This window comes from Aotus nancymaae, unplaced genomic scaffold, assembly GCF_030222135.1.
Source record: "Aotus nancymaae isolate 86718 unplaced genomic scaffold, 86718_ANA_hifiasm-v0.15.2.pri h1tg000008l, whole genome shotgun sequence".
Classification (NCBI taxonomy): domain Eukaryota; kingdom Metazoa; phylum Chordata; class Mammalia; order Primates; family Aotidae; genus Aotus; species Aotus nancymaae.
Window position 1 is genome coordinate 29,911,305 of NW_026988419.1, and position 14,050 is coordinate 29,925,354.

Sequence of the window (14,050 nt, forward strand, 5' to 3'; positions counted from 1 at the left end):
GTCATTGGTCTCTGACATGCATTTATTTGTGTGCTGTGTACAGTGTTCATGAATGCTGGCCTAGAAGGCAGACTGGCTCTGTGATCTTTGCATGTACTATCCATTTTCCCAAAGAGGGAGGGATCCGCAGGGATCAGCAGGGATCAGCAGGAGTCAGCTGGGACACACCTATGGGCACAAATGATGTCTTCACTTCCGTCTTCCTTTTCTTTTTCTTTTTTTTTTAACTTTTCTTTGTGGACATATTTCATTCAACTTAGGGGAAAGATATGAGATAGATTATGGAGAATCATTCTTGCTTTGTCTACTCTATGTTTTAAACACATAAAACCTCCACTGACTTCTGTTATTGCCTTTTTTTTTTTTTTTTTTCTCTTTTCTGCACAAGCACTCCTATCTGGACAGGGAAACCTCCCTTCTTCTGAGAAACATTGCAGGAAAACCTTCTCATTTGCTGACCAAGGTGATGCTTCTTTCCACATGCATGTAACTATTTATTGCCTTGTAGGTAGAACATGATTTCTGTTTTTGATCATGCTCTTATATTATTATTTTCTTATTCTAGCATCTTTGTCATTAATAGAGATACTTTTTCTTTACAGAAGGTAATTATTTATGATCTTAATGACTGTCAGGCAATATGGAGAGTATAAAATATATTCAGTAATTTTCACTAGTTTTTAAACTTTTGTAAATGCCTAATAATCTTCCCAAGTATGTTGTACTTTTTCTAGTTTAACACTATTGCATTTTAAAGTCTAAAAAACATTGCTTTAATTATAATTTTTACTACTAATAGTTATCCATACTCTGAGTTTCTTTAGCAAACTTTGTTTCCTAGTTCTTTATATTATCACCTCCTCTTTAATTAAAACATTTACTCATATAAACAGAATCTTAGTTAATATTAACTTAGTCAGATTGGAAGAGGAAGCTGCAATTTTAATTGTCCAGTTTTCTACCCTTAGAATGTTTTGAATCAGTCCAGCCAGATTTTCACTGGGCTGGTATTTTATACTCATTAAAAATCTTTTAGCCATTATCATCATTAACTAGGGAATGATACAATAGGGAAGTTAGATTGCTTTCTATCTCTTTTTAAGTCATGTTTTTATTTTATTAGCTTATTTAAATATTAAATGCAAGAATATCAGACTTATTTCTGAAAAATATACATAATTATGGGTAATGTCCCTAAGTTTTTATTATTGTATCTGAGGTTTGTTTGCTTTAATTTCTTTCTAACCTTGTACATTGATGAAAGAAGATGGTAGACCAAAATTAAAATCTCCCCAAGAAGCACCTCAAAGACCCTTGAACAAAGTCAACAGTAGGACGTTTTCTCTACCCTGAGTTTCTTGCCTTAAAGCAGATCTATGACTGGTTGTAGAAGTTTCAAGATCAAGGAAGTGTAAAAGTCTAAGCTGGTTATAGCTCTTTTTCCCTTTTCCTCAGCTCTCCCTTCTTCATTCTTTATTTACTCTCTTTCCCTAGAGTCCACACTTGTATCTTCAATTAGGATCTCTATTCTAGATGGATCTCTCTCCCAAGAGCACATTTCCAGATGGCTGTTAGGCATTTCCTAGAAGATCACCACCATCTTACCAGCACCTTGAATCCCACAGGTCTTTAGTTTACTTACCTACATTATCCCCGGGGTCCATAATTTATATCCGTCTTCATCTTTTCTGTTTCTGTTTAGGATGCTGCCATTCTCCTAGTTACCAGGTTGAGCCCTCTGATCATATTTGCCACCTTCTCATTTAATGTCTCCAATTTCTAATGAGGCTCAGTAAATCTGCAGGATTTACTCAGCGTACCCATTCATTGCATTCCCATTGCCACCACTCTACTACAGGTTCACTCTTAGCTCTTTATGTCTGCCTGTCCCTCTTCCAATCCATTTTATACATGGCTCTCAGATTAAATTTACTATTTTCCCGTTTTCATTGCCAATTCAACAATATTTATTGAGCCATGAATTGCTGGGTGTTGGGATATAACATTGTATAAAATGTACCTATTCCCCACCCTCAGGAGCCCACAGTCTACTTAGGAAGATAGATAGATAATAAACAGTGACAAGCAAGCATGTAAAGAAGTTTTAAATCACGTTAAGTGCTATGAAGGAAACAAAGGAGTTAGAACATACTGGGGAAAAGATTTGGGGTACATTTTATTTAGATGGTGAGATCAGAGGGTTCTAGGAGGGTAACATTTAAGCTAAAGCCTGAAGGATGCAAAGAAGCCGGCCTGGGGCATAAGGGAGTGTTCCATATAGATAGGTCAAGGGAAAGCACTTGGCATGTTTGAGAAGTTGAGAAAAGACCATTTTGCCAGAGTCACCCTAGTTGAATGAAAGTACAAGTGTCTTGATTTGGGTTTGGAGAAGCAGGCAGGAGGAGCCAGATCACTCAAGCCATCCTGAGGCTTTTTTATTTTTCTCTAACTGCAGCAGAAACTTGAATAAATAACTTCATTTATCCATTCAACGAATATTTACTGAGTATCTACTATGTGCCAGACAATGTTTTTGACCCTGGAGATACAGAAGTGAACAAAACAAAGTTCCTGCCACAAGCAGAGTCATTTTTTGCAAGTTTTGAATAAACATTGTCAGTGGTTTATGCCTGTAATCCCAGCACTTTAGGAGGTTAAGGCAGGTGGATTGCTTGAGCCCAGGAGTTAAAGAACAGCCTGGCTAACATAGTGAAACCCCATCTCTAAAAAAAATACAGAAATTAGCCTGACCTGGTGGTGCATGCCTGTAGTTCCAGCTACTCAGGAGGCTTAGGTGGGAGAATCACCTAAGCCCAGGAGGTCGAGGCTGCAGTGAACCGTGATCACACCACTGCATTCTAGCCTGGGCAGCAGAGTGAGACCCTGTCTCCCCGCCAAAACAACAAAAAGTTTAAAGATAAACGACAGTCATTCCTTGGTATACACAGGGAATTGCTTCCAGGACCCCCATTGATACCAAAACCTGCACATACTCAAGTCCTGAAGTTGGTCCTGACACCTTGGACATGAAAAGTCATCCTTCTATATAATGAATTATTTTTATTATTTACTTATTTTATTTAATTGTTATTATTTTTGAGACAGAGTCTTGCTCTGTCACCCAGGCTGGAGTACAGTGATGCCATCTTGGCTCACTGCAGCCTCCGCCTCCCAGGTTCAAGCAATTCTCCTATCTCAGCCTCCTAAGTAGCTGGAATTACAGGCACATGCCACCACTCCCAGCCAATTTTTGTATTTTTTTTTTAAGTAGAGACAGGGTTTTGCTATGATGGGCAGGCTGGTCTTGAACTCCTGACCTCAGTTGATCTGCCCACCTCAGCCTCCCAAAGTGCTGGGATTATAGGCATGAGCCACCGTGCCTGACCTATACAGGGAATTTTGCATCCTGAGAATACTCTATTTTCTATCTGAGTTCTGTTAGGAATGCAGAACCCTCCAGTTAGGAGGGCCAAATATATTTACAGAAAAACATTTGCATATGTAGCTCAAACTCAGGTTTTTCAAGGATCAGCTATAGTTGTTACTGTTACTATTTTGATTCTAAGCAGTGTTATGTAATAACTATTTAATGACCCTTAAACTGCTTATATCACTCCAAGTTCTATTTGAATCATTTTAATTTATATAACTTCTTTTGTAATCTATGAAATAAACTAGATCCTGAAGAAATTATTAACCACTGTTTAGCCCATTAATTTCAACTGGGTTTGTTCTGAACCCACAAAGCTTAAAATTCTCAGTTGAAGGAACAACTTAGCAACAGTAGCACTTTCTGTAAGTATTCTTAAATATTCTTATTTTTACACCATAGAGAATGTTCTAACACTTTGTCACCACAGTGTTGGCTTTTATTTAATCATAGGATCTTCACCTAGTTTTTGTCCTTTATGTAAATTGGAGGAGGCTTGGCATTTGGTAGTTATTGATAGCCACACAGGAGTTTTTCAGTAGAAAGTGGATTGTCTCTTGCCCTTTAAGAGAAGGTATAGGAGAGAAATTTAAGATTTTATATGTGTGAGGTATTTTTTACTTATATTTAGGATAGTTGTGAAGAAAGGGATAGTCAAAGGATATGAGGCAGAAGACTTAACACCTGACTTTGGCACCAGAACATGAGATGAATAAAACTTTATCTTTTGTATTAAATTTGGGCTGTAAACATCAAATGTAGATTTGCACTGCCTTTATAAATAAACTATTGGAAATCTTCTAAGTATGTCATCTAAACGTATCAACGTATTAGCAAACATTTATTGTTTTTTCCTGTATTGTACAACACCCCATGAGCTTAAGACAATTTCTATTTTTCCAAAGATGTTATAGTTAAAAGATATGGTGATTGCTTAAATATAGTAGACACATAGAACTCTCTGAGAAAGAGCTTATTACCCACAGGAAGCATAAAAATATTAGGAGTCTTGCAATTTGACATAAACATTTTCATTTTCAGTTTTGTTCCAGGGATGATATTCAGACACTAAAAGAAGTATCATGATTAGTACTATTTCTTCAAAAAGCTGCTAGCAAGGATTATCCTTTAATAAAACTAGAGAAGTATAAACTAAAATATGCCTAGGTTGAAATTAAACCAGCTCTTAAATTTTAATTTGATACAGTTTTAACATGGACTAATTTATATAAGCATAAAGAGTAGCATTTTGAGCAAATGGAAAAGCAACTGGATTTGGATTTGTTAAAATAGCCCCCCACCTAGCTGCTTTATAAAAATTTCTTATTGATGGTTAGGAAATCTAATTGGTTTAATGTATGTTAGTTGGTTACACACCCTTTTTTTTTTTTTTTTTGGGACGGAGTGTTACCATGTCACCCAGGCTGGAGTGCAGTGGCGTGATTTCTGTTCACTGCAACCTCCATCTCCTGGGTTCAAGCTATTTTCCCTTTCTCAGTCTCCCGAATAGCTGGGATTACAAGTGCCCACCACTGCGCTGGCTAATTTTTGTATTTTTAGTAGAGATGAGGTTTCACTATGTTAGCCAGGCTGATCTTGAACTCCTGACCTCAGGTTATCCACCCACGTCGGCCTCCCAAAGTTCTGGGATTACAGGCGTGAGCCACCGTGCTTGACCAGTGTTGTACATTCTATGCATATATATAATAACATATGTCTACCATTGTAGTATTACACAGAATAGTTTCATGGGCACTTAAATACTCTGTGCTCTGCCTATTCCTTCCTCTTTAACCCCTGGCAACCACTAATCTTTTTATTGTCTTTATGGTTTTGACTTTTACAGTGTCATGTAGTTAGAATTATACACTAAATAGCTTTCTGAGATTGGCTTCATTCACTTAGTGTTATACACTTCATGTTCCTTCATGTCTTTTCATGGCTTGAGAGCTCATTTCATTTTAGTGCTGAATAATATTCCATTGTCAGGATGCACCATAGTTTTATCTGTTACTTACTGCATGAAGTTTTTGTTGCTTCCCAGTTTTGGCACTCATGAATAAGGTTACTATAAACATCCATGTACGTATCTTTGTAGACATCAGTTTTCAACTCATTTGGGTAAATCCCAAGGAGCACAATTGCTGAATTGAATTGTATGGCAACAGTACATTTAGTTTTGTAAAAAACTGCCAAACTGTCTTCCAAAGTGGCTGTACCATTTTACATTCCCACTAGCAATGAATGAGAGTTCCTATTGTTCCACATCCTTGCCAGTATTTGGTGGTGTCAGTGTTTTGGATTTTGGCCATTCTAACAGGTGTGTACTGGTATCTCATTTTACTTGTAATTCCCTAATGACAAATAATGTCAAGCATCTTTTTCTATGCATATTTACTAGCTGTCCTCTTTAGTGAGTTATCTTTTCAGATCTTTTGCCTATTTTTAAAATCATGTTCATTTTTCTTTTAAGGAGTTTTAAGAGCTCTCTCTCTCTGTTTTTTTTTTTTTTTTTTTGATAACAGTTATCAGATTTGTCTTTTGCAAATATTTTTCTCCAAGTCTGTGCCTCCTTATCTTCTCATTCTCTTGAATATTCCTTTTTTTTCTCAGAAATATGTTTAGCTTTGAGGGCATCTTCTATACTTTTAAAATGTTACATTTACAGATTATACAATACCATAAAGAATTTGGCCTTTTAGAAGTTCATGTTTGGCCGGGTGTGGTGGCTCATGCCTGTAATTCCAGCACTTTGGGACGCTGAGGCAGGTGGATCACTTGAGGTCAGGAGTTTGAAACCAGCCTGGCCAACATTGTGAAACCCTGTCTGTACTAAAAGTGCAAAATTAGCTGGGCATGGTGGCGGGCACCTGTAATCCCAGTTACATGGGAGGCTGAGGCAGGAGAATCGCTTGAACCCGGGAGGCGGATGGAGGTTGCAGTGAGCCAAGATTGTGCCACTGACTCCAGCCTGGGCAACAGAGCAAGTCTCCGTCTCAAAAAAAAAAAAAAAGAAAAAGAAAAAGAAGTTCATGTTTGTATTCCAAATGTACAAAACATTGATTCCACATACCAGTTTTTCCTTTTCAGACTTTAAATTTACTTTTCAGGGATATGAAGTGAAACTTGTAAATATACCTTGGTAAATTTTCATTTTTGCAATTCATGACAATATAAGGATGTGGCAAATGAGCCCATGAGGAATATAATAAGATCATTATCCCATTGAGAAAATATTCATGAAACTTCTGCCTTCTTCTTTCTCTTCCCCCAAAATTATCAAGTAACTGATTTCATAAAAACTGCTGAAAAATGCTAGTATTGAAGATTCCTTTATAAAGTAGTGCTCTATTCATCAAAAATGCATATAAGTTTGGGTAATTTACCTAATAATTTTGTTTCTTTAAGACTCAGAATTCTAAAAACTGAGAGTTTTAATGACAGTAATTTAGTTTTCTCATTTCATAATTTGTTTTAAAAAGAGAAAAATTTGTATTTTAAAATGTAGTCAACATGTTTTATAATTCTGCTATTTGTTTATTTGCATAAAGGATTCTTTAAAAATAGGATTATTTAATCTTTTAGTCAGATGAATATATAATAGTGTAAGAATTGAGTCTTAGCCCTCTCTATTTTTAAACTAAAGTTCTTTGTTTTCTGCCTAATTGAGTTTACAGATAGTATTTCCAGACCTTGGTTATTATGTTAATTCACTGATTCCTGTGATTGGAAGGGATCAGATTTCTGGCAACCAAGCTCACTGCCTTCCCTAACCACTGTTTTATTCTCTGTTCCACAGAATAGTAAATGCTAAGCTTGAAATGATGGGAGACAGCCTAGAGTATAAAATAGAAAGAAAAGCAGTTCATAAATAAGAAAGCCAATAGAATTTAGGCAGACAGAATAAATGTATGAACTGAATTGAGCTTCACTTTTTGTTTTTTGCCCTGGAAGCTTTAACCTTTTTTTTTTTTTTTTTTTTTGAGACGGAGTTTCACTCTTGTTACCCAGGCTGGAGTGCAATGGCGCGATCTTGGCTCACCGCAACCTCTGCCTCTCGAGTTCAAGCAATTCTCCTGCCTCAGCCTCCCAAGTAGCTGGGACTACAGGCGTGCGCCACCATGCCCAGCTAATTTTTGTATTTTTTAGTAGAGACGGGGTTTCACCATGTTGACCAGGATGGTCTCGATCTCTTGACCTCGTGATCCACCCGCCTTGGCCTCCCAAAGTGCTGGGATTACAGGGATGAGCCACTGCACCCGACCAAGGAGTTTTCATTTTTCTTACATATTTTCCAGAGTAATCAAAAGCCTAGAAATAGAAAAGAATCCTTTATAAGCAAAGGTTTACTTATACAAGTTTCTTTTTAAATTGGAGATTAATGGCACAGCATATTATGGCCTATTGCTGGAAATTACAAGTAAGTACCAGTATTAGAGTACTATATGCTAATTCAGAAAAAAATAGACAAATAGTTTAAGTATATTTTTAGTTGTTATAATTTGTATTGCTTTTTAATCTAAGTTTTCTGAGGTAGAAGTTACTAGAAATTTTAAGTTATTTGGAAAATTATATTTAGCATTTAAAAATCTTGTCAGTGAATTAATAGAAACAAATTTTGAGTTTACTGACATGAGATGTTGATTACATTATATGATATTCCAAAGCAGAGTGAAACTTAGGCAATAAAGAAGCTCCTTGTGTTTGTATTGGTGTATTAATGAGACTGTATCTAAACTTTTTATTTTTTAAAGGGTTTTTATATGGTTGTAAATAAGTAAATATTTTTTGCTGTGGATATTTTTATGACAGTGATATACTTTCAGTGTAACAGAACAGAACATTAGTATGCAAAAGCTTGTCCTTACTTTGGAGGGAGTATAAATTCAGAGTTGAGGGATTGTGCAGGTAAAACAAATTGTCAGGCCCAAAGATGGCCACTATACATCTCCTATCCCAGAACCTGAAATTTTTATCTACTTCACATTGACAAAATCAAACTTGGTAATTTACTGCATCACAGATTTCTTTTTTTTTCTCTAGAATATGGAATGTAGAAATGCCTTATTGTAAGGCATCTTCAAGTCTGCATCTATAAAATGTTTCTTTACAATACGTCTGCTTTTTGTGAACATAGTTATTTTTTAAATGTGCTCTATGTGTGTGAAGTTATATTCTTAATGAAATTATGCTAGGAACATCCTTAAGGATAAAAAAGATTTCTCAAATATTTCATCATCTTAGCATTGTTTATCTGAAATGCTTTGTGTTCACAGGAAGAACAGGCAGCAAAATTGAAAGCTGAGAAGATCAGGGTTGCCCTAGAGAAAATTAAAGAGGCACAAGTGAAAAAGGTGATATGTGGGCCTCTTCCTGGTTTGGGGTTTTTAATCAGTTTTATGGATTTATAAAGAATTACCTTGTTTATGTTATTTACCTCTAAGATACGGAGAGAAAGAGAGGGGCATTTCTTCCTAGTAATACATTTTTCACATGTATTATTTTTTGTGGATAAAATGTGTTATAAAAGAAGTAATTTTGTGGTTCTAAATTCTCCTAAAAGAGTAATCATAACATTATAACCTGATCTGTTATATTTTTAAAATGCTTTAAATTTAAACAGGTTATTTGATGTCTGATTTTTAGCCTATATTTTTGCATAATAAAGTCATTGTTTTAATTTACATACAGATACATTAATCCAAATTTTATTTGATGTTAGACAAGTGCCTTTTCTAGAATGCCATTTTTCAGTGTTCTTTTACTTTTCTTTTTACCTGTTATAGCTGGTGATTAGAGTCCACATGTCTGATGACAGTTCTAAAACAATGATGGTGGATGAGAGGCAGACAGTAAGACAAGTACTGGATAACCTGATGGACAAATCCCACTGCGGTTATAGTTTAGACTGGTCACTGGTAGAAACCATTTCTGAATTACAAATGGGTTAGTGATATCATTGCTTTAATTGCTTTCTAATTTTTGTGTAATTTCATCAGTTTGCATGTTGATAAAAGCATTTTGAGTCATCTTTATATATTTTTTAGATAAAATTACCTTTCATAATTTGGTTTCTTTACATTACTATTTTCTGAAGTATTTTAAGAATTCTTTGAATACAAGATCATTTCCATTTCACTTCAGATTTTATAATGGCGAAAACCATTATAAAAAGTATTGAAAATATTTTTCTCTTCAAACTACATACATTGATGCATTTACTAAAGATTATTATGTTAATTTGAATTTGTACTAAAGTCTTTAAACCAGCATTTGACTCAGGGGAAGCATAAAGCACATTAATAAATTTCAAAGAATCCATATCTAGAACATGTTCTTTAACATATGTTCAGTATATAGAACATGTTCTTTCATTTCTAATTTGGAAATTAGAAAATACATCTATGTTTAAGATTAAACAACATGCATAGATCAAAGAAGGAATCATCTTGGAAATGTTTTAAATGCCCAGAACTAAATACAGTTGGAAATACTTGATATCAAAACTTATAAAATGTAACTAATGTTTTGTTTTAAGGGTGGGATGGGAATATGTTTAAGGCTGAAGAACCGTGTACTGCAAGTCGGAAGAGCTAGATTCTAGTCCTGGTTCTTCCATATATCAGCTGTGTGACCTTGGTTATGTCCCTAACATAATTAAGGCATATTTCTTGGGAAAATTGGGGAAGACCAGATAATTTTAGGTGCTATAATGCCGGTTAAGATTCTGTGGTTCTGAGGTTAACTACCTCACAAAGTTTCATGTCTTTCATGCAATTCTAATGTATACTAAAAAATATGGATATTTTATTTTGGGACAGAGAGAATCTTTGAAGACCACGAAAACTTGGTTGAAAATCTTCTTAATTGGACAAGAGATAGCCAAAACAAGCTTATATTTATGGAGCGTATAGAAAAATATGCACTTTTCAAAAACCCACAGGTAAGACCAAACAACTTAACAGAGGTCAGGATTTATAAATATGTATGTATCCTATTTTATTTGATTACTGCTAAGTTCATAGAGTTAAAAGACTGGCAGCCACCTGGTTGGATCGGTATTATTTTTTGTGGGTAAAATGCTTTATAAAAGAAGTAATTTTGTGGTTCTAAATTCTCCTAAAAGAGTAATCATAACATTATAACCTGATCTGTTACATTTTTAAAATGCTTTAAATTTATTTAAACAGGTTATTTGATGTCTGATTTTTAGCCTATATTTTTGCATAATAAAGTCATTGTTTGTTTTAATTTACATACAGATACATTAATCCAAATTTTATTTAGTATTAGACAAGTGCCTTTTCTAGAATGCCATTTTTCAGTGTTCTTTTACTTTTCTTTTTACCTGTTATACCTGGTGATTAGAGTCCACATGTCTAATGACAGTTCTAAAACAATGATGGTGGAGCATTTACAAAATCCTATAGGAGCATTTACAACTACTACCGCTACTGCTACTACTACTGAGGTGGAAAGTTGGTTGGTGCCCATGTGTTAGACCCCAAAGAGGTTCGCAGTCCTCCAGAGCCAGATGGGGTGAGCCCTTTTGGAAGCAGAAGTATAGCTCTAGCGAGTTATCAGGCCTTTTGGCTCTGTAATCCAGAGCTGTGTTGAACCCAGCTATTTATTTGTTGAGTTTGTCATCTCATCAAAGAAAAGTACTTCTCTACTCTAGCCATTTATCCAGTTGACAACTTTCTTTTGGAATTATTTTTTTAAACATCCCAGTAACTTTGATTACCAGATGGCTCCACATTCTAATGAGTGTTACTTTGATTTATTTGACATCTTTCCTTGTTCCAAAATAATGTTTGAGTTAATACTTCCCAATACCTAGACGTTTTACAAAACTCAGTAGGTGAGGAAAAACAAGAACTCCACAGTGAAAAGTCGTAACGAGGAAAAATAGCAGCAATGTTAAAGGTATTGCATAGTTATGCCTCAGATGCCTTAATCATGACACTCTTTTGCATGTCTTAGTGAAGAATATGTATTTGAGGGTATCAACAGATCTTTTTATAGGCAGTTACAAAAAATAATTACAGTCAATCCTCTATATCTGTGGGTTCTGCATTTGTAGATTCACCCAACTGCAGATCTAAAATATTCAGAAAAATAATTCCAAGTTCCAAAAAAAACAAAATTTGAATATGCCACACATTGAGTACTGCGTGGAATTCATGCAAATTAAGTGATGTATAGGCACTGTATTAGATATTACAAGTAATCTAGAGATGATTTAAAGTACAAGGGAGAATGTGTGTAGGTTATATGCAAATATGACTCCATTTTTATAAGGGACTTAAGCATCAGTGGATTTTGATATACAGGGGAGGTCCTAGAATCAATCTCCTATGGACAAGGGATGACTGTGTACTAATGATTAGAATTCAGATTTTTAGTTGAGTCAAGTAAATGAGATTATTATAGTCCCAGAGAATTTGGGATTTCTTCTTAAAAAGCCAGAACACAAATTTTCTACATCTAGATCAGTATATATTAAGGAAATTTACCTTACTTGTACTTTCAGATTCTTTAAATGTAGCTTTCATTAGATATCCCAAAACATATTTGCCAGCTGTTGAATGTAATATCATCTCATGTCTGGGTGAGGGCAGTTTATGACAAGTGGACAGGCAAGGAGGAACCTGTGTTAAGCATTTTAGTGATGATGCCCATATACAGGTAACTTTTCAAAGGAGTACCCTCATTATTTACTCTATACCAACAGAAATTAGAGTTGCTATTTTTCTAGAAGAAAACATGCATACATCTGTGCCAAGGGAATAACAGAGTGGATTTATCCTTTAACTTTTTTTTCCTCCCCAACGCGTCCCTTTCATATATTTGTTTTTCCAGAATTATCTTTTGGGGAAAAAGGAAACAGCTGAGATGGCAGATAGAAACAAAGAAGTCCTCTTGGAGGTATGATACCCCCCCATTTTCCTGCACGTTTTAAAATTAAAATATTAAGTACCTTTTTTATCATGATCATCTTTTGGAAAACTGTAATTGAATTTTTGGCTGATTTTAAAAGAACTAAAATCAAAGAAGTCAGTATACTTGAAAACCTGAATAAACCCTTACTTACCAGGAAGGCAATTAGGAAAGTGAAGATCAGCATTCAGTTTTCATAGTGATACTAGCTACAGTTAAGTAAAAATCCTCCTTATAATTTCTAATTTTTCAGTACTTTGAGGAGAAAGAAATTAATTTGGGCCCAAATGTCCTATATTAGTGTTTTCTGAGGGTTTCTTTTTTCTTTCACAAATACATGATTGATTTCTTTAATATTAGATTTTTATCAAAGCATAGTATTGAGAACTTAGAATTTTGAGTGTTTATAGTCCTTTCAACCTAGTATTAATTTTGTTTTTTTGAGACGGAGTCTTGCCCTGTCACCCAGGCTGGAGTACAATGGCACAATCTTGGCTCACTGCAACCTCTGCCTCCCCGGTTCAAACGATTCTCCTGCCTCAACCTCCCGAGTAACTGGGATTATAGGTGCCCACCACCATGGCCAACTATTTTTTGTATTTTTAGTAGAGATGGGGTTTTACCATGTTGGCCAGGCTGGTCTCGAACTCCTGACCTCGTGATCTGCCCACCTTAGCTTCCCAAAGTGCTTGGGTTTATAAGCGTAAGCCACCACGCCTGGCCAGTATTTTTTAAATAAATGCCCTCTTTGTCTTAGAGTCACATCAATGGATAGTTTTAAAGTTTAATCATACACTTAGCATGTGGCATTCTTTTTTTTTTTTTAATTGCATTTTAGGTTTTGGGGTACATGTGAAGAACATGCAAGATTGTTGCATAGGTGCATACGTGGCAGTGTGAATTGCTGCCTTCCTCCCCTTCACCTATATGTGGCATTTCTCCCCATGCTATCTCTCCCCAACTCCCCACCCCACACTGTCCCTCCCCTATTTCCCCCCAACAGACCCCAGTGTGTAGTGCTCCCCTCCCTGTGTCCATGTGTTCTCATTGTCCAACACCCGCCTATGAGTGAGAACATGCGGTGTTTGATTTTTGTGTTCTTGTGTCAGTTTGCTGAGAATGATGGTTTCCAGGTTCATCCATGTCCCTACAAAGGACACGAACTCGTCGTTTTTGATGGCTGCATAATATTCCATGGTGTATGTGTGCCACATTTTCCCTGTCCAGTCTATCATCGATGGGCATTTGGGTTGGTTCCAGGTCTTTGCTATTGTAAACTGTGCTGCAGTGAACATTCGTGTGCATGTGTCCTTATATAATCCTTTGGATATATACCCAGTAATGGGATTGCTGGGTCAAATGGAATTTCTATTTCTAGGTCCTTGAGGAATCGCCACACTGTCTTCCACAATGGTTGAACTAATTTACACTCCCACCAACAGTGTAAAAGTGTTTCTATTTCTCCACATCCTCTCCAGCATCTGTTGTCTCCAGATTTTTTAATGATCGCCATTCTAACTGGCATGAGATTTTTGATTTGCATTTCTCTAATGACCAGTGATAATGAGCATTTTTTCATGTTTATTGGGCTCATGTATGTCTTCTTTTGTAAAGTATCTGTTCATATCCTTCGCCCACTTTTGAATGGGCTTTTTTTTTCTTGTAAATCTGTTTTAGTTC

The 14,050-nt window shown here is 35.7% G+C and overlaps 1 protein-coding gene across 1 annotated transcript in view; it reads left to right on the top strand.

Moving 5' to 3' along the window:
• The window catches only part of RAPH1 (Ras association (RalGDS/AF-6) and pleckstrin homology domains 1), a 102,345-nt gene that overhangs the window by 59,985 nt on the left and 28,310 nt on the right, over positions 1–14,050 (top strand). The window contains 4 exon segments of the mRNA XM_064373123.1: positions 8,707–8,784; positions 9,217–9,376; positions 10,252–10,373; positions 12,293–12,358. Coding sequence (XP_064229193.1) covers positions 8,707–8,784; positions 9,217–9,376; positions 10,252–10,373; positions 12,293–12,358 — 426 coding nt within the window.